This window comes from Poecile atricapillus, chromosome Z, assembly GCF_030490865.1.
Source record: "Poecile atricapillus isolate bPoeAtr1 chromosome Z, bPoeAtr1.hap1, whole genome shotgun sequence".
In the NCBI taxonomy this organism is placed as follows: domain Eukaryota; kingdom Metazoa; phylum Chordata; class Aves; order Passeriformes; family Paridae; genus Poecile; species Poecile atricapillus.
The window spans coordinates 41978450-42000172 of record NC_081289.1 but is presented as its reverse complement, the minus strand read 5'-3'; the positions used below and the strand labels follow the sequence as shown (position 1 = coordinate 42000172).

The following is a 21723-nucleotide window of genomic DNA, read 5'->3' as shown; positions in this document are numbered from 1 at the left end:
TTCATAATCTTTTTCATGTTATCTTTCCTACCCTTGTTTTCTTCCTTTCTTGCCTCATGTCTTTTTACTGCCTGTTTTTCTGTGTGTTTTTTTTACAGAAATAGACCATTAGCCTTTACAAACTGAAGTTAAACACTTTGAAAATACCCACCTGATTCAAAATACTCATCAAAACTTTGCATATTGCATGATTGGACTGGGGAGACAGAATATTACTGTGCTTTATGCAACATTAAAAACATACTTCTAAAGTCTAACCTCACAGCAATAGTCTTTCTCATCTTTAATTTCTCTTTGAAACACTTTCTTTCTATGACCCAGTGAGTCATGAATTCCTGCTTCCAGATTCAGCAGCTTGTAGTTTGCTGCACACCTCCAGAAGCTGAAGGTCCAATGCACAGAGCTTTGCCAAATGAGTGTTTTTGTCATTATTTTACTGTACAGAAGAGGAATCTGTGACGACAGTGACTCTTTTTCTCTAAAGAATCTTCAGATGTTCTTGAACTGGCCAGCTCATGCAGGGGGGAATCTCCTGGTTATTTGTGTCACCTATGGTTTCTGTCTCTGCTTTGACACCCCAGCACACTTTGCCAGGCACTAGAATGGGCATTAGCACCTATTGGTTCTGCCACGTGTGATTTCCTTTTATGAGCTACCTACATATTAGGCCTAGCCCTACATGTTAGTGTTGCCCATTTCATACACAACTAAATCTGTTGTTAGGGAGTTACCTGTAGGTAGCAACCTCTGCCTTTCTGCAAATTAAAATTAGTATCTCAGCTAAGCAAAAAATGTGTTCTATAATTTTTAGCTAGGATCCTAATTAAAGGTGGAATTGTGTGTGAATGGTCTTTTTGAAATTACTGGGATTCATTTTATGAATAAAATAGCACACATACTGAAGTGTCCCCTTGGGCCTCTTTTCTCTTTTTCTCTATCTGTAGAATGCCTGCAGGAATTTTCCTTTGCTTACTTAATTTTCCAAATTATACAATGATTTTAAGTGTCAATTTTCTGAATTTATTGTGAACTGTTTGTGTGTTAATATGCACATTTATTCCTTTGGAAGGAGATTACAAATTATGATAGTAAATTAAAGCCTCTGTTTCATTTTCATATCACGTATTTTCTATTCTTCTTTTCCCACCCTTCACACCTGAATACACACATCCTCCAAGCATTCACACAGCAGTGCAAATGAGAGGCTGGATAGCTTAGGGTACTTCCATACCAAAGAAACAGTATGGTACTGAAGGGAACACTGAGAAGATCCCACTTAATTTTCCCTCCACACTATAAATACATGCCTGCACATCCCTTCTTGTTACTCAAATATCAGCCTGACCAGGCTCACTTCCGTGATCAATGGAGAAGGGTAAGGAGGCTCATTACAGAAGAAAAAGTAGCATATGTGTTGCACATACTATTCTTAGGAAACATGGCCAGGGGCTTCTTTTATGTACATTCAAGAGAGGCAGTCTGTGTTTCCCATGGTTAGCCCATGTAGGGTTTACACCCTGCAAAAGAGGGAGCTGAAGAACTCTTCACAGCTGTCTGATACCTTCAGTTCTTATACTCAGTTTAATTTAGTATATCAGGTTGGTTCTTTTTTGTTGCCCTAACAAACCTTGATTATATTTTAATGAGAAAGTGCTTTCCCAGCATGTAGCCTTAATTTTGCTTTTCAGCAGGTGGCTCATGGTTTAGCTCAAAAGTCACCATGTAAATCCTGACGGTAGATTATACTCACTAATAATATAACACTCAGACCCTGGGACTTAATGACTCATTTTCCCTTTATTATAAATAAATTCTGCCCAGAGAGAGCCTGGGTGAGGAAAATAACTTGGTCGGAGTTCCTTCTGGACTCTGAGTTCCTCTGACCCATTATCTTTTAATTATGCCTCAGTTTTGTGCTTTCATAGGGCAGTGATTTTAATAATTTTAATAAGCTTTATTACAAGTGAGTGAGATACGGAATTTCTCAATTTCAGTACACCCTATGAGATATTGGGCTCCCTGACTCAGGGGAGCTGAAACTTCTCAGCACCTGACAGAATTAAATCCCAGCTTCTATGAAACACTGCTGTGAAGAGTAGCTGAGTCCCATAGATCCTTTAAAGTTAAGTCTGTTTCATTTCACATGTAGAATTGGACAAGCAAAAGTTACCAGCACTTCAACAGCTTGGACTAACCCCAGGTGTGAACAGCTGGTTTTGAAACAGAGTAGCCCACACAATGAGTGCAAGAAAGATTACACTGAGCTTCTATATTCATTTTCAAGGTGGTTATAAATAGGAAACTTGAATTCAGAAATGACATAAGGTTTAACAAGTTTGTGGTTTCTCTCTGAAGCAGTTTGGTAGAAATCCTACGTATCATCTGCAGACTAAATTTGCAGTAACAGTTGCCTTACAGGACCTTCTTAGCAAAGACTAACATTCAAGTGACAGGAGAGCCAGTAGTTTTAATTATGTTTCTCCAATTATCACATCTTCCTTATTTGTGTAGCTGGGGGAACAGAGGAGCTTCACAACGTGGTGGGAAGGTTTCACAGAAGAGGAAGAGCCAAAGACACATACATAATTTCCTTCTTTTCTTTTTCCAGAGGTTCACTTTTCTACTGAGAACATAAAAAAAGCTGTGCATCAGCTGAAAAGATTCAACCAGCATTAGGCTTTTTCCCTGAGATTAGTTTTATATTAATGCTATTCCAATGACTCCATCAAAATTGCTTCTGCTGTGTGAGACAGGAAAACAGGAATATTTCTTCTCCCATTAGACATGCTGGGAGTATACACAAAGGAATTAAGTCTAATGTTCTAATGATATTAATTCTATAAGAATCCAGAAGTTATATAGGAAATATATAATACAGAAATTTAGAAACATTGGCATAGTCAGGTGAAAAGGAAAAGCATTTTACTTAATATGCAATTTGACACCACTAAAATACAAATATATTGTGAGACAACCTCCCACAAAATAGCTGTAATAGCAGAAGACCAAAAATAATTTGTATGCTTGCAGACCTACAAGATCTCAGACTTTCTTTTCAGGGTTCCTCACTGACCACTAAAACATCCTTTCTTGTGTCTTAATAGTGTAATAGAAATTGTGAATTACGTATTCTTAAACCCCTGAACACAGAATGAAGTTTAACCTCAACAGAACACACACTGGAATGAAGGCCAACAAACATCTGAACCTGGCAAGCCAGTTTAGCTTCATATACTCTCATGTCAGTATGAATATGTACTAGTAAGTTGATTTGTGGCAATAGCTCTCTGCACTCTTGCTCTGAATACGTAAGTTTACCTCTTATAATTGCATTGAAATACAGTTTTATTTTTCATTGCAGATGCTCTGCTGGGAATTTTTAGTTTCTGGGAACAGCAGAAAGAGCGTGGAGTTGCAAACCTTACATGTGTACCACACAGTGAAGTGCATGTTTGAGAGCTAGTCGAGTCCTGACTGGTGTGCTTTCCATCTGCAGTGCTAGTATTTGTAGGCTGCTGTATTTTAAAGTGCCTACACTGCTCTTAGAATGATCTGCTGAAAGTCAACACTGTAGTATACACAGCCCTGCTCACGCCTAAATTATACACAACAAATTAATGAGAATCTGGTGCTGATTGTGTTTAGACCATCCTGAAGCAACCACTTACTGGCTGAAGGGTTTACTTTTAAAATACGTATTACTGGCTGAGACAAAAGGCTTGGACCCATGTTTAATTAATGGTGAGACATATTCTAAGTGTTTTAATGTCTCCAGCTTTGCATCTAAGGTCTGCTTCACAAGAACATTTTAAAAGTTGTTGAGAATTAGTAAAGATCCTCCTTCATGCAAATGCTGATTAGTAGGAGGGGATGATTAAAAGCTGGCAGAAAACCACATTTTTACTTGCTATGTTCCAGGCTTGTCTGACCTCTACTTTTCATAGAATCCCAGAATCATCTAGGTTGGAAAAGGCTCTTTACTTAATCAAATCCAAAAGCTAACCTAACACTACCAAGTCTATCACTAAGCCTTGTCACTAAGTGCCATGTCCTTAAACCCCCTGATTGTCTTGTATTTGCTTTACCTAGTGGTGATTTATCTACAGCCAAAACAGTTTGCTGTGCCTGGTGAGAATGGACAAAGCATAGCAAGGTGCTGAGCAATCACAGCACCTGTCCCTGTGGGAGCCCCACAGTGTCATCACCCCAGCTTTGGACACGCATGGCTTCTCGGGAATTCCCTGGTGCCTGACCACATAAGCATTTGCTAATACCACAGTGGCAGAGATGCTTTGTGACTGACCAGCCAGCCTTGCTTGCCCTACAACTACATACCAAAGCCCCATTTAATTAAACTCTAACCCGTCCACTTTGGAAAGGTAAGTGGACTGGCACAGGAGATTTCACAGGATTGCTAAGGAGGTACAGTGCTCTAACAGGGCAACTAGATATGAACTGGGTCCCCAGGCAGCCTGACAGAACAGACCTCAGCAACCGCTCACAGTCTGCTTAGAATTAATGTCTGTCTCGGTCACAAAGGCCCTGACTGAATGGCTCAAGAAACACAGCATGTTCTGTGTCTCTACACACTCTACTGGAATAATATCTTCAATAATGCATTTTAATGTACTATGTGGGCAGGAACACTTTTAGACAAGGTTTTACAGATAGCAGAGTTTATTCTAGAATGATCTGGTTCTGTTGGGCTTTTTTTTTAAATTAATTTTAATTTTGTCATTTAATGGTTGTGATTTTGCCACTTTATTTTTACCAAATATTTGTTATTTTTTGTATCAGGACACTTGGTGCAGTTTATCATGGGAGGATGATATCTGTAAGAGACCAGCCTAAGCCTCTTCAAGACAGCTGTGGCAAGGAGCCTTCTAATTGTTCCCAGAACTTCCAACTGCCCCTTCACCTTCCTCATTAGGTGCCCACTGTAGTACAGAACTAGTTACCACCTTTGTCCCACTGAGCTGGAACTTTCCAGACAACAGGCCACTTTGGGTACCAGTCTGGAAAGTTTTCAGACACTTCTCTTAAAAACAACTGCTTTGATGACATTACCTTACAAGTCCCTTGCAAGTACCAGTTGGGCCTGTTGGAGTGGGTCCAGAGGAAGGCCACAAAAACAACCAGAGGAATGGAGCACCTCAACTATGAAGACAGGCTGAGACAGGCAGGGTTGTTCAGCCTGGAGAAGAAAAGGTTCCAGGAAAGCCTTATTGTGGCCTTTTGACATCTAAACGGGACTTCTAAGAATGATAGGAAAAACCTTTTGGTAGGACCTGTTGCGACAGGACAAGGGGTGCAGTTTTTATACTCAGAGGGGGTAGATTTATAGATATGAGAAGAACTAGAAGAACATTCTAAATATGAGGAAAACATCTTTTACAAGGGTGATGAAACACTGTCACAGTTGGTGCCCCTAGAGAGGTGAGGATGCTTCATCCCTGAAAACATTCAAGGTCAGGTTGGATGGGGCTCTGAGCAACCTGATCTAGTTGAAACTGTCTGTGCTCATTACAGGGAGTTAGACTAGCTGCTTTTAAAAGTCCTTTCCAACCTAAACTATTCTAAGACTCTCAGTAGTCTGTCACTCATGAATACTCAGTGGATTTGTTTGCAAGAAAGGGAAGACTAATCTTCTATCATTACAGGTTAGTTCACACCTTTGGGTAATAAAAGCTGAGTGAGCAGGAAAAAGGATCAATAAAATCCTGACTCATTTTACTCTCTAATTTTGAGCACCGTACACTTTCTCCTGTCAGGTGCCTAACACTTATTTCTGTCCTGGGAACTGAAGCCTGTTGATCTCCTCCTATGCAGCACTGGTCTGGAAAGTGCCGATATGCTCAGTATGGCCAGTATCACAAAGAAGAAAATTTTGTGGACACTCAACAGGAAATAGTTCCGATTTCTTAGTGTAAGACTTGGCATGAAAGAATTGACCTTTGCTTTGTCTTTGAGTATTTAGGTTTTGCTTTCTTCTTTTCCTTGTATATCTGCCTCTATGGTTTTAAAGAGGGCTGTTAAAGGCATTGCTATTTGAAGCCAAGGTATTTTGTGATTATATTAGCATGTTCCTCCTCTTTATCAATCTAAATTCTGCATTAAAGGAGCTTTTAAACTTAAGTTTCTTGCACTGCATTCAGAAGGAATCAAGGTGGGCTTGCCCTGATCTTGAGCTGCAATTCAGACTCCATCAGGTACCACCCTTGACAGCAAATGTCAGGATAGCTTGCAGATGAAGAAAGAGACAGAGAAAGAAAGGCATCCAAGCAGGCCCAAGGCCACTCACAGGATTCAAGATTAATGCTTACAGCGCATGCAGTCTTAGAAAGAGGATAGCTGGACAGGTACCAATGTAATGTGTTCCCACTGAGTTAATTTAAATACTGTTTACTATGTGATAGACTAGCTCCATTTTTTACATAGTCTTCATAGCAGTCCAAGAGTGTTTGAATAAACTGTGGAAAGCATACTGTGGATGGTGTACTCGACTGGAAAAGGGTTGAAACAGGGCACTTAGCAGGCTTTGTCTTATCTCAGTGTTTAGGTGCAAGTAACCTCTGAACAGGCATGAATCCATCTGTGACACTGACAGTCAAAAAAGACACATCATTCAAGATTAAGAACTCCTGCAAGCTTATCTACTTATCTACAAAAAGATAATTGGTGTCAATTCCAGTTTTTTTATCTAGCCTTAGCATGAACAAGCTTCCCCTCCTCCCCTCCCTGAACTAACTAGAAAAGTATCTTTTATTTTTTTCTGTCTGCCATTTCTGAAACATTTAAGGTATCTCAGAAGACTAATGTTATCAGAGTGTTTGATGTGCAGATACCTTTAACATGCATGCAATGCTTGTGAAAATGATGAGAAAATACAGAAAGTAATCAAAAAACACCATTTACACACCTGGCAGCCACTGGGAAGGCACATTGGGAGTGCCCGTGGACATCTGGGGTGATATTGAGGAAGACAAAGCTTTCTTTCAGCTACAGTGAAGGGAAGAGATTAGGTGGGTGTGGACAGGAGAAGGTATGATTGTTTTCTCTGCGTGACAGGAGGGGTTAGGGAAATTGTTTATTTCTTTGTGCCAGTACAGGAAATGTATTTGCTTATGCATGTATCTGTGGCACTGGAAGAGGCAAAGGCATGGATTAATTTAATTTTTTTTTCTTAGACATAGGGAAAGGGGAGGTGAATTTTTGTCTTTTCTGTGGAAGGGGATGAAGGGAGGTCTGTATATACATCCACCGGATGTTTCAAAAAGAAAAACATGCGAGGTCTGTAAGGACTTCAAAAAGGGCTGATCATAGGTAGGGCAGTTCACTTCAAGGCTGTTCCAAGCGGGGCAAATGTTTAGTCTTCTATTTTTGGCAGTAATGACGTTGGAGCTGACAAGCCAGGAATTCAAAGCACTGTAGTCCACAAAGCACGTCGTGCAGTTTGGAAACAAGGCCAATAACGCCCCTCGCACTCCCATTCTAGGCTGAAGCACTTACGCCTCCAGGGCACTCCCAAAAGCTTCTTTTCCCGTTTTTTTAAGTTTTCACTTAAACACTACGCCTTTCAAGTTATCTATCCTTCGTCCAACGGGGCCACCTTTGTCTTTCGGGTCTGACGGAGCGGCCCCGCCGCCTGACGAGCCGGCCATCCCCCGGCTCCTCCGCCGCCACACGCGGTTCCCACACACGCCGATCTCCCCTGGCGCCACGGGCGCTGCCCGGGCCGAGCCCGTCCCGCCCGCCGGGGCCAACATGGCTGCGCGGCCGCGCTGCCCAACGGCCGGGCGCGCCCTGGCCCCGCGGCCCGCGCGGCGGGGCCGTTGTGCGGGCGGGGCGCGCGGCCGGCGCGGCCGTTGTGCGGGTGGACGTGCGGCGCCCGGGGGGAGCCGCGGGCCGCGCCGCCTCCGCGGCGGCGGAGCGGTAGGGAACGGGAGGGAGCGGCGGGGAGGGACGGAAGGAGGGCACGCGGCCGACGGGGCGGGGACTGCCGATCCTGTGCGCTGTTTGTCCCCGCTCCGCCGCGCGAGGAGGAGTGTCCTGTCCGGCCGCCTGCTGCTGCCCCCTCCTCCGTGCGAGGGGACCGGGGCGACCGGGGCGGGGGCGGGGGAGGTGATGAGCTTGGGCCGGGGGCTGCGGCGGCGGCGTGGCTGCTGCTGCTGCGGCGGGAGGCGACGGCGGGCCGTTGGAGGATCTGTCCGGCCGGCCCGGGGCCAGGGGGATGCAGCGCAGGACGTGTCTGGGTCTGGGTGTAGCTGATCGGAGAAGAGAGGCAGTCGCCGCCCGTAGAGGCCGAGGAGCAGCGGAGGAGAGCCACCCTGACATGCCTTTTCCTCTCCCTCCTCTCCAGCGGCCATGTTAACCAGAAAACCCTCGGCTAGCGCCGCCGCTGGTGCTGCCTACCCAGCCGGTAAGGAGAGCGAGCGAGGGCCGCCGCGATCGCCACCGCTGGGCCGGGCTGCGGAGGCCCGGCGGAGGGGAACGGAGGCGGGGGGCGCTCGGGGGCCCCGCGGCTGCCGCCGCAGAGGTGCCGTGCGTGTCGAACAATGATCCGCCCTCCCCCCGCGGCAGCCGAGCCCGGGGGACCGTCGGGGGCTGCGCGCTGGGCTCCGGCGAGCCGCTGTTGTGCGGGATGGCGAGTTAGCCTCGGGGGAGCGGGGCGGGGTGAGCGGGGGGCCGAGAGAAATCGCCTAGAGAAACGACCCGAGGAGAACTGGGGATCGCCGCGAGCGCCGGCGCGGCTGCGTTTGACAAGGGGCAGCGGTGCTCGCCGCCGCTTCCCGCGGCAGACTTGTGAACTCCTGGCGGGTCCCCGGCGGCGCCGGGATTTCGCCGGGCCAGACGGCTCGGGGGGAGGCGGGGGGCGCGGGCAGCCGTCCAGCCCCGAGGCGTGCGCGGAGCAGAGCCGGCTCGTTCTCCCGGTTAGGCGCCTGCCGGTGGCGGGTTAATCTCGGATGAAGGGTTTAGCCGGGCGAGCACGGCCCGCCCGCGCTATTAGCCGGATCGGTGCGTGTGTGCGCCGCGGCGGTGATTAGCTTTTAATGGCTTCTGCCCGAAGCAAGACGGGCGGCGGTGCCGGCCGAGCGCTGGGGCCGCCGCCGCCCCGACGGGCTCGCTGCCCGAGGGGCCGCCGCTGCTGCCCGCCGCTCTGCTCACCCCTCTGCTCTCCGCAGGCAGGGCAGGGGACAGCGGCCGTCCGCTGCCGTCTTCCCCGGGCACCGGAGCCGGGGTCTCCCGGGCAGGAGCTGGGACAGGCCCGCCGTCGCCCCTCGCATTGCCGCCGCTCAGGGCCAACAACGCTTCCCACACGGTGAGCCCGGGCAGGGGGGTGTGGACGGGGTGCGGGGAAGGGGCGTCTGCCCCGGGAGCGAGCGCGCATGGGCCCCCCGAGGCGCACGGTGCTGGAGTAACACGCGTCTGGTTTCTGCAGGCTCCGCTGAAATGTGCATGCTGCTTGGGAGGCTGGGACCCTGTAACTGCACACATTGCTTTCTCCCTCCCCAGCCCGCCCTTCAGTCTGGTTTTGTGTCTCGTTTTCAGTGACAAATTCGATTTTTCACACTCGCGTAGAGATGTTCTGGTGAATGCATTTTTTGAGATGAGTTTAGTCGCTGTGATTAAAGTGTCGTATGAACTGTGGTGAAAAATGAAGGCTGCTCTCCCCTTTACGTGTCTGATTAGCTCAGGCCGATCGCAGTCTTCCCTAGAAATAGCGATCGCTGTGCTCAGGGACAATGATTGGATGAATCTGCCTTTATTGCTGCAGTAGTTTACCTATAAAGAACCGCTGATGGTGTGAAAAGGACGTTATTTTCCGCTTCTGTGATATCTCACGTTATCTCCCGCTCCTGGTTAATCTACTAGGAATGAAACTTCCCAAGTATGCCACTATATATGGATAAGAGGAGGTATGTCTGTCCTGAAGGCATGACAGAGTAGAGAGAGGGGTCTATATACTGTCATGTTAACACTAAATATCTGAAATTTTTATTGCATACATTTCCTTTTAAATTCTGAAAGATTTCATAGTGACCCTGAAAGGCATTGATGGCATACTTTTCCTAGAATTAATGAGTTCTTCGTGGATGCTCACATACTATCTTTGTAAACATATGGCAGAGCTTTAAATGGTAATGTGATTATGGGCTAGTAGTGGAAGGTGAAACTGCATTTAGATACTAGCGTTCCAGTGACTTTCCATGTAACTTCAGGGGTAAAACATCTTACTCGAATCCATTTAGAGCAAGAATTGTCTTAAAAAATAAAAATAAAAAATTAGTATTTATACAGGGTATTTCCAAAAGGAGTGAAGAGTATTCTGCAAATTCAAGGTGGAGCTGCATACTTGAGATCAACTTCATTGTGTATTTATGTAGCTAGAGTATATGTCTGAATTTTGCTAGTATAAAAGGCCAATTTTTTTTCACATTTGTATACCAGTTAAGTGCTGCTTGCTTTAGAGTTGGGGCAACAGCTTAGGGTCTGTTTTTAGTAAAATCATAAAAGAAGGAACATAGTACGAACAGCCTGGGCGCCAGTCATGCAAGTGCATTTACAGTAGGGCCCACAAATATCAGGGGCTCACATGTAACAGAGCCCAGACATAATTTAGGATTTGTGAAAGCATGGTGGTCCAGCTTTATCTGTGACTGCTTATTAATTCTGAAAGTACAGAATTTTGGTATTTTTATACAAAGATTTTGTTAGCGTATTATATATACTCTCTGTGCATATATATACATGTGTAAAGATGCAGTCTTTATAAAAGCATTCAAGGGGTGTTTAGGTGCTACATTTCTGTGTTTCAAGTATCTTTACAAGTATATGATTGTGTGTGTGTGCAAATGTTTATATGTAGCATATATATATGCATACTGTGGAAGCATCCAGGATTGATCAAGCATTATATGGCTATGCATCAGAATCTGTGTCCCTCTAAAATCTGACTGTTCAAAGTCTGTCTTTCCTTTGTGATAAAGAAGAGCCTACTCTACAGTGTTTATTTAGCCTTGGGTGCTGTTACAGAAATGCCTCATACTGCCTTTGTAGGTGGTTATTTTGTGGTTGGCTAACATAACTTTTTGTGGTGAGGACCAGATATGACACCAGAATGCTGGATTTTAACCTGAAAAAAAAGGGGGGCAGTATCTGTTCTGTAAACTTAGGCCTCCTGACCTCAGCTGACACTGACAGATTGAAACCATTGGGTTTGCATCCCACCACTTCCTCCAATCAGACCTGTTTAAAATAGGTACTTTCAGTTTTCTTGAATTATTTTCCTTCTCTGAGTTAATTTGTTTATCCTGTTTCCATCTCTGTTGTATCTATGTATCTATTGGCTTCTTTAATAGCTAAAAACTATTTCTGATTGTGTTTCAAACTTTCAGAAGGTATAGTGTGCGTAAGTGGGTGAACTGCTGGTGTTTATATATGTGTGCATAGTATGTATACTAGCTGTGAGAGAACCTGAGGTTGAACTTATGTTTTGTTTAAGCTAGAGGGTTTTTCCTTTAATGCAGACAGGGAAGAAATCAACTACCTGTCATATTTCTTGCTTGTGTGATCCAGCCTCTGCTGAAACCGTGGTCTCCTACTGTCAAGTGAAATTTCATTTTTTGGTAGATTGTAAATAGCATGGGTAGAGGGGGAGAAGATGATGTTTTACAGAAGCTTCATAAAATGGGACAGAGGTTTTGGTGGTAGTCTTTGCAAGCACAGCAGCCTTTGTTGCTAAGCAGGCAGGGTTGTGTGTTGTACTAGGGAAAGGTTTTGTTTATTTTCTTTTAAATGTGCCTTCATCCTAGGCTTATTTGTGTATGCTTCCATCCCTGGCTGTCTTTTTAGCCTCATGGTGGAAAACATGAACCTATTTCCAACTCCTTGTCCTCTTCATTTTCCTTACCAACCAAAGTAATTGCTTTCTCTTTGGAAGCCTTAAGTTCTTGCCTTGATGATTGGAACCTTTTTCCATTCACTCTCTCCTATTTCATGATGTTGTTCTTACATCCAGTTGACATGCTGCAGTAGAGATTATCTTGCTTGCCTGCTGCTCTGCTTGTGTAAATCCTGACCTGTGAGTCCCTCTTCCAGACTCGTCTCTGTCTTCTGCCTAGCTCTATCTCCATTCTTTACTTGGCATATATTCCTGCATTCTGCACTGTTCCTGTTTCTCTTGAGCAGTATTAATGTTTTTATCCTCCTGTCTAGTACTGTAGAACAAGCCATTTACAATGCATGATTCAGTGCCCTCCCTCCTTCCAGCCCTTTCTAAAATTTCTGTACAGCAAGCCTATTTTCTTTTGCCACTAGTGTTGAGTGTTTACCCATATACTTTTGCATCAGTAATTGTATTAATCTTGATTTTTTTTAATTTAATTGACTTACATTATAATGGAACAGAGATTCCTGGACTCCATCCATACAAAGATCTGGCAGGTCACATGCTGCCAATTTTTGCTGTTGTCATCTGCTTTAAAGGAGGTAAAACCAAAGAAAATACCTTCTTATTGTGGTGTTTTCTTGTATTAAATTGCCACAGAAATGCTGTTACGCATTTCAGAGTGGAAGTAACTATGCAGTCATGACCTGGATTTTACTATATCTAATTTTCTTGGGATGTTTCTTCCTCCATTTAGAAACTGTATCTAGGGGGAATATGAGGCTGTCTTAACTTTCAAGGGCTGTGGTGATCGGCTGTGAAATTTGGATTCCAGCAGATGGTGACTGTGGTGCTGTGGGGACTGCAGTGCTTTCGGGCACATCTCTCATATTTGTATAGTTCACCTAACCCAAGGGGCTCAATTTAGTGTGCATTAACTGTCCTTTTGAGTTTCATCATGTGTAATAAATGCAGGGTGTCCCAGAAACATTCAAACTCACTGCACCCCTAACAGAAGGAAAAAAATTTAAGAATCCATATCACTCTTGAGGCATAGTTCAGTCTGTGAAAGTATTTGCTATATGAAGTTTACCTTAACTTTTCAAAAAATGAGCTTGTATGGACTAGATACAGCAACAGCAAAAATCCAAATGGTGTGTTCCTTCTACCGCTCTTGCTGAGCCACAAGCTCAGCAAAGGCTTAGTCTTTTTTTGTGTATGAAACCCATACTCATGATAAAACCATTAGGGATAATACAGTATTACTATCATTGTACTAATTAGCAAGTATTTTTAGTTTTGAACAGAGGAATGTTGCTGAATTAGTTTGTCAAGGAAAAAGAAGGCCTTTTGTACATTTGCTCAGGTTTTTGTTTTGTAGTCAACAAAATAGGCAGTGAAGCATTCTACACCTGATACCATATGCCTCTTGTGTATTTGACACAGTAGGGCTGAAACTGACACCCTCAGAGATGCTTTCATTTCATTACAGAAATGCTGTAAAGAAAGGAGTATATAGTGTAACAATTATTCTTTAATTAAGTTACTAGTTTAGAACACTGTTTCTCCCTTTGTCCTCATCTGTGCTAAGTAATAGCTGATAATGACATCTTATTCCTGTGCAGTATTTCAGCAGGCCATCATGATTGCTGTATTATTAAGATTCATTTTACAAACCTTTTTAGATTTTGATTGACAGCAAAATCTTTTTTGTGTGGTTTTGCTCAAAATAAAATGATAATATATAGCTGAATCATGTGTCTGTCTTGGATAGTTTCATAGGGTACTAATAATCACACAAAATTACTGTTACAAAGATGAAATATGATACAATTACATAATATCTTGATGATTTTGGAGGATAAAGTTAAGAAGAGGTATGTGCTTCTGTGGGGCTCAGTCCTATAAGTAGTCTTGTAAAAGATCTTGAAACAGATTAATGCATTGGGTGAATGTACTGGAAAGGAATTGTAAATGGGTTTGCCACCTTGTTAGCCGGCTGGATTAATTTTTATGCTACTTCCATGTTGTTACAGGTCTGTAGCTGAAGTATAGTAAGTTACTGTTCTACTTCTGTTCCTAAATCCATTTGTGAAGGCAAAACAAACCCAAATAACACCACCCTCAAATTAAAGTTTCACTGGGTTTTTTTTTTATGTATTTATCATAGTTTAGGATGTAGTTTGTTTTGTTTTGCTTGGTGTATCTCCTTCAAAGATTGGGTGAATGTTTTTGACATAGTCATCAGCTTCTGTAAAATGAACATACCAAAGTAAAAGTAAAATCTTAATGGTGATTTTGAAGTTATGAGAAACCGCTAAGAAATAAAAGGAATACCGTAACATTTGCTGTTATGTAATTGATGGTGTCAGAAGATTCAGGAAGATGAGTTCAAGCTCATCAGTTACTTTTTTATTTATAGTTTTTTAGTTATTATTTATAGACTTAGAACAGTAGGTTTTTGATTATGTGTGCTATACAAATACGTAAATCTTAGAAGGTGTGGATGGGTTTGAGCACAGACAATACAATATATAATTGGCAATCTTCATAAGTGAATGCAGGTAATCAGTTGTGTAGGTTGTTGGTTCTGAAATTTACAGGTCCATCTGCAGAAGCAAAATGGAGACATGTTATAAACCTCTCAGGCTTGTGGTTTTGGTTGAACGGCTGATGGAGCTTCTGCATACCAAGAACAGTTTGGTACTGGGCTGAGAAGGCTGTAGTTTTTGTAGCTTGCCAAGCCCATTAGTTGTGGTTCAGGTACTTCAGGTGTTGCTGCTGAAGTCTGTGGAGCTTGTGAGCAGTGCAAGCCTGAGCTTGACAGCAATCTCAGACACCCAAGTAGCCAGAAGTAGATAGGCAGTGGAAAGGACTGGTGCAAATCCAGGTTGGAAGTAGATGAGGAAAGTCCGCTTTTGATATGGACTTTGTGGTTGTGTTGTGTCTGATAGCTCTAAAACTCCTGTTGGACTTTTTTGAAAGAAGAGTGGGCTCTCTTCTCCTGCTCAGCTTTTGGAATAGAGCCTGTGATAATGTGGTGTTTTCTACAAAGAAAACTAGTGCTACTGTCTGCATCTGCATCTGCATTTGCATTCCCAAGCAGCAGCTGACTGAAACTGGCAAAACCAGTAATTTAGGATTTGAGTTGAAGTTGGAATAATGCTGGTGGTTTCATTCTGCTGCTTGAATAAAAAAGCCAACCTATTAACATCAAGAGAAACCATGAATCTGCCTGAAAATGCCAGAAGCAGAGTGACATGGTTTACACTTTAGAATGTGTTCACAAACACACTTTCAGAAAAAAGAACTTTTTAGTCCCTGTTGAGAGGGAATAAATATATCAGGTTTTTTCCAAGCCCTGAAGAACTTCTTAGCACATAATTGATGTAAGCAGTGCTTAGGAATGATGGAAAATAGTTAACTGTGAAAACAGGTGACTTGAGGAAAAAGAAATTCAAGATGTGAGCTGTGGCAATGAGTACTTGGGATAAAAAGTTCTTAAAGATTACTTTTGCAGTGCTACTCTTTCTTCCTCATTGCTTACTCCCTCTTTGTCTGGATATGTTCTGCTTTTGTTCAATTAGTGTTGGAAAATATATTTTTGACATAGAATTTCCTAGCTTGAGTCTTTGGAATTGTATGTTTACTCTGCTTCTTCATTATGCCTTTTTTGCACAGTTCTGCAGTGCTGCATGTGCTGAACCTATGACACATCTTACTAACTAGATCTGATTCTTCTGAAATGGGTGATTTAGCAGCTCTTGGGGCAATTTTGTTTTTTTCTTCTTTGCAGTAACTGCTGTTTATATAGAGGATCAGGGCAGCCTTCAGGAAACTGCTACTGCAGTGCACCTCAAACTTGACCTGAAGGAATTGCCTGTAGGCATGATTAAGTCCTCTTTAATGATTTAATTTCTGGTGCTTTTGAGACATCAAACTAGGAAGGGAGTTTCTGTTGATTTCCTGTATATCTTCAATGCTTAAGTGATACAAACATCTTTGCTCTGAACTGTGATTGTGTGGTAGTGCTTCCTATGGGATTGATCAAATTTGGTAGCGTGAGCCTAAATTTCTCTGCAAACAAACATACACAGTCAAACTCCAATGATGAATGAACCAGTTATTTGACATCAGTCAAAATGGAATCAGAAGAGCAGTCAGCTTGGCAGAAGCAGTCCCTGAGAGCCCTTGTTCTTACATTATGTGAATTTCAGAGCTGCAAATTTCAAAATACTGTCCAAAGGTGAAGCTGATGTCCAGCTGGCAAGTCTTTGGGAACAAGTTACTGAATTTACAAAAATATGCTTCTGCCGTATCAGATTGATGCCTTAACAGAAGCACAAAGTATGCTTGAGTCTGCCTCGCATGTCTGGGTTTTCTCATTAGGAAGCGCTTCTGTGTTGCAGCACAGATTTCATTGCCTCATATCACAGCACACAACTGTCATTTTCTGATTTCATTTCAGCAACCGTAAGTGAACAGGGAATGTGTTATCCTTAGCTGCCTATAAAAAAATATGGTTCAGATGAAAACTGCTCTCAACCCTGGCTTGATCATCTGTCTGACAGTATCAGTGAACTTTTCGTTAGTAATTTGACATAAATATTAAGACTGGTGAATCAGCTGGAGAGACAGCAGGGGAATTCTTCCCACATTTGTGTAAGACCAGGCAGAAGACAAACTAATTATCCTCTACTAGAGAGCAAATGAGGAATTCTAAGACAGCTATTTTAGTGGCAGGTATGCTTGTAGATTTCTTGTTTCTTCTTAAAAATAGGAGGTTTGAAGAAATAGTTGTTTTCACAGCCCAGTGCTTTGCTGTTTGTTTGCTTGAAAATGCTGAACGCTACTGTTTGTTCCCGTGTACGCGCTGTCAAGAACCAGTCTAATTTCTCAAATCTATTAATGCTATTTTTCCATTCCTTTAAAATAAAGTTACTGTATGCTCCTCAAGGCAAAGATTTGCTCTCTACTCAAGTCTGCATAAGGCCCCAAATATCATATCGGTTAAAAGTTATTGTTAGACTGATTTGGGAAAGTGCTAAAGGATGTGCTTATTCTTCATTGATCAGAATGTTTTTTGAATTGTGACCGTCTCAATTGCAAGCAGTAAGTTTCATTCTTGAACTTGAGAAATGTGTGGGTTTTTTTGCTCTTTGTGCATGTCACAGCACATTAATTGTTGCTTAAAAATGTATCTGGAAGTTTTGATATGCAGCAAATTTAGGAACAAGTTAAAAACTTGATTCCTGAGAACAGGTGACGAGAGCATAAGCCATGTAAGTTCTGGCAGGCATTGTATGATATCATCAGCATCTGTAAAACAGCCACTATTTTTTATAAAGTCTGCTGTCCCTCTAGCATGCATCTTGATGTTACATGTCTGCTGCCTTGAAGGTTCCTTGGAGATATTGTTAGCTTCTCATGGTAGCACATTTGTGGTTGCCTTGTTGCAGACATTTTGGAGAATCGTGAAAATAGCGCTTGAGAAACAAGAATCAGGAAATTCAATAGCATCCAGCAGTATCACAGTATACATGCTGTATTTTTTAGCTTCTCTGTAAACAATTGACGTCTAAGAAGACACTTTGTTTTGAGGTGATTAGGGAGAATGGAGGGTTGGAGAGTGAATGTAGAAGCATGGAGTTCATGTCTTTCTTGTTAACTGGGTATGTATTTATTTTCAATTTTAGGTTGGAGGCAGTAAGCACACAATGAATGAGCACCTACATGTTGGTAGCCATGGACAAATCCAGGTTCAGCAGCTCTTTGAAGATAATAGTAACAAGAGGACGGTTCTGACAACTCAGCCAAATGGACTTACAACGCTAGGCAAATCTGGATTGCCAGTGGTTCAGGACAGACAGTCAGAGAGTGCCCACAGGCGACAAGGGAGCTCCAGCTCTTTAAAATCTACAGATGGAACAGGGAAGGCGAAATCCTCTGTTTCCACACCAGAGCAAGCAATGAAGCAATACATGCAAAAATTAACAGCTTTTGAGCATCATGAGATTTTTAGCTACCCTGAAATATACTTCTTGGGTCCAAATGCAAAGAAGCGGCAAGGTGTGATTGGTGGTTCAAACAACTGTGGGTATGATGATGACCAGGGGTCTTACATACAAGTACCCCATGATCATATTGCATACAGATATGAAGTGCTGAAAGTTATAGGGAAAGGAAGCTTTGGGCAGGTGGTGAAGGCCTACGATCACAAGATGCATCAGCATGTGGCACTAAAAATGGTGAGAAATGAAAAACGTTTCCACCGCCAAGCTGCGGAAGAAATTAAGATCCTGGAACATCTCCGGAAACAAGATAAGGATAACAACATGAATGTTATTCACATGTTGGAAAACTTCACATTCCGCAGTCATATCTGCATGACATTTGAGTTGCTGAGCATGAACCTCTATGAACTAATAAAGAAAAACAAGTTTCAGGGCTTTAGCCTACCTTTGGTTCGGAAGTTTGCCCACTCAATTTTGCAGTGCTTGGATGCTTTGCACAAAAACAGAATCATTCACTGTGACCTTAAACCTGAGAACATTCTGTTGAAACAACAGGGTAGAAGTGGTATTAAAGTGATTGATTTTGGCTCAAGTTGTTACGAGCATCAGCGTGTCTACACTTACATTCAGTCACGGTTTTATCGTGCACCCGAAGTCATCCTTGGTGCTCGTTATGGGATGCCCATAGATATGTGGAGCTTGGGCTGTATCCTAGCAGAGCTTCTGACTGGTTATCCACTTTTACCTGGAGAAGATGAAGGAGACCAGCTGGCTTGTATGATTGAGCTATTGGGCATGCCTTCTCCAAAACTCTTAGATGCATCCAAGCGAGCAAAAAACTTTGTGAGCTCTAAGGGTTATCCCCGCTATTGCAGCATCACAACCTTGTCTGATGGCTCTGTAATACTTAATGGTGGACGCTCTCGGAGGGGAAAACTGCGTGGCCCGCCAGAGAGCAGAGAGTGGGGTAACGCATTAAAGGGATGTGATGATCCCCTCTTCCTTGACTTCTTAAAACAGTGTTTAGAATGGGATCCTGCTGTCCGTATGACACCCAGCCAGGCTTTGCGGCATCCCTGGCTAAGGAGACGGTTGCCAAAACCCCCTTCTGGGGAAAAGGCCTCAGCAAAGAGAATTACAGAGAGTACTGGTGCTATAACTTCAATTTCCAAGTTACCTCCAACTTCAAGCTCAGCTTCAAAACTGAGGACTAATTTGGCACAGATGACGGATGCCAATGGGAATATTCAGCAAAGAACAGTGTTGCCAAAACTTGTTAGCTGAGTTTGAAAAACCCAATGCTGTTAATATGAGAGATACAATGTGGCTGAGCCTTATTTGTATGAAAAATTAGCTCAGATATGCATTTTTATTTGCTCAATAAATCTATTCATTTGTATCTTTCAGCACTCATTTTAAATGTAATTTAAAATGTTAATTTTGTTTTTATAAAAATACGGGGACAATGCTTTAAGTTTTTCTACTTATTTTTTAAAATGTTTGTCTTCTACAGTACAATTAGCCTTACTGTAACTAGTGTGACACAGTAATAAACAACAGTGGCAGGCCACTGGTTACAACATGACTGTCATTCATTGCAGCGTGGTATCAAAGGTATTAACCTTTCTCTTCCATGGTTCATATTAGTTTTAACCTGGGGTAAATTTGAAAGACTACCTTTTGGATTTTATGGGTTTGGTCTGTCTTCTGTGCACACTCACATCTATGACTGACTGGACTCCAGAGAGAATACTCAAAGAATTCAGTTAAGCACTTGTAAACTTGTAATTTAAAGTGGAGCCATAGCGTGTTCTGTTGTCATTTTTTATGTGGTAGCCCAGAGAAAGTCATGGAATCACTAAGGATACTGTCACCTCCTGTGGAATACTTTCTCTATTTAAAAGTAATGGGCTTTGATTAAAATGATCATTTAAACATAATGCAAAAAATAACACCGGGGCTAAAATGACTCTTACCTTGCATGCCATGTGATGGAGTAAGAGGAACAGGTAGTCTTGGAAAGCATGAAAATGGCAATATATCTGTTCCTCTGAATTTGAAAGTGGCTGATTAGTTGGTAAAGCAAAATGTTCTGAACTTTGTTTAAGGTCTGTAACACTGAGCATTCACACAGTTTCTCCTTTTTTTGTTTTTCCCCCCCATCTCTTCTCTTGTGTTTTTTCTAACGTGCAGCGTGATCTCCCAAAATCACCTAGGCAGAAGTGCTCATTCTGTCAGTTTTATGCTGTAACTTCCAGACTGTTAAACTACATGGATTTCAAGGTTGCTTTTATTTCCTCTGACAGTGTTTGAGCGACTGTGACTTCTGTGGTACATTTACACTTCAGATCAAATCTGCATGTAGGGGCAAACATGATGTTACTACATTGCTTCCTGTAGAGGAGTACTTCACCTTAGACAGCTTAACTGTAAAAGGAAAGATCCTCAGTGGAAAGCTTTTCAGTTGGCAGACACCATCCTAGATAGTTTCTAATAAGGGAAAATCATCAAAGGAAAGCTAGGTGCTTGGAATTTGATTTAATCTTTGGCATTTGTAGATGAAAATTAACTTTGAAAGAAGAGTTAGAGATGTGTAGATTTGTTCATGTGTGTGTGCTAATGCTTGGGTTTTTTTTACATATAACTGCATTCATGGAAGAAAAATGGTCTGCTAAAGAATAGTATCTAGACCTATGAGAGAGGTATTCACATGTTGTAGCATGTTTTCAACAGGAACAGTTTGAAATCTGAGATCACTACTGTAATGCGTACAGTGGCTGTGGTCTACATTGGATGTATAAAACATAAAAAGGGAATTTTAAACAAAGTAGAATAATCCAGAAGGGTTAGAACAAGACACACTAGAATAGATTGCATTAAACCTCAGTAATTTTACTTATAAACAACATTTATATGCACAGATTTTACTGAGTTTCTTGTTCAAATTATGAAATTTACTTAAAGCATGGTCCCCTGAGAGGCCAAGAAAGTTTCCGGTTAAGTTCTCCTTCATATTCGTTAATTTACCACTTACAGCTTAATTTTTGTTTGTTGGTTTGTTTTAATTAATGTATGACTGGGGGAGGGATATAAAGAAAAAAAAGACACAATTCTCAGGAAACATATTGATGAACTTCTTGCCAAAAAGTCAACACCTGAAGAAGCTCCAAAATAATTTCTGAGTAGAGGATGTTATTTGTTGATTGATAAATGTAAAAATTAGACTGTCAATCAACCATTTTTCTTAATTTTAATATAAGAAAATAATTTCCTGCCTCTAGTCAAATTAAATTATTTAGTGTTAACTGTTCACAACTTTATACAATATGTGTAAGTGCAATATGTAAACATGTATGAAATCATGTGAAAAATGAAATATAATAATACTTCTAAGAAAAGTGGAGTTTAGAATATGAATATCCAGTAAATTATGGTCAGTAATTCTAAGTCTGGAAAAGAGATATATTAATTTTAATGTAAAATTAACTAACTTTCATGACTGTAGGAATACATTACTATGTGTTTTTCTACAGTAACAGGGAATCTTTACTTCCTCCACCACCTACTTGGCTTTACCACTCCTTTCTACCTAACTCTTCCTGTAAAAGTCAGGAAATAGGGATGCTGATGTTAAGGGTGAAAGAAGAATCATCTCTCTTGATATTTTTAAAAGCAGATATTGATACATGTTCCTGCCTTTTGCGGCAACTTAAGGTGAAAACATTCGTGATGTTCATGGGTCATTAATGGGCTACAACCACTAAATTTTCTTTTTCATGTAAGCAGTTCTTAATGCCAATAACGCATTTATGATCCACCTTC

General features: G+C 42.1%; 1 protein-coding gene across 2 annotated transcripts; it reads left to right on the top strand.

Annotated features, from left to right (window-relative positions):
• The first annotated feature begins 8113 nt into the window (after positions 1-8113).
• Positions 8114-19850, top strand: LOC131572836 (dual specificity tyrosine-phosphorylation-regulated kinase 2). Of its 2 annotated transcripts, XM_058826220.1 has the most exons (3): positions 8114-8419; positions 9183-9319; positions 17584-19850. In XM_058826220.1, the coding sequence occupies exons 1-3, from the start codon at positions 8365-8367 to the stop codon at positions 19183-19185; spliced, it is 1794 nt and encodes a 597-aa protein (XP_058682203.1). In that variant the 5' UTR covers positions 8114-8364; the 3' UTR covers positions 19186-19850. The 2 variants fall into 2 exon arrangements, with proteins under 2 accessions (XP_058682203.1, XP_058682204.1); XM_058826221.1 differs by lacking the exon at positions 9183-9319 and having other exon boundaries at positions 8120-8419.
• Positions 19851-21723: the final 1873 nt, after the last annotated feature.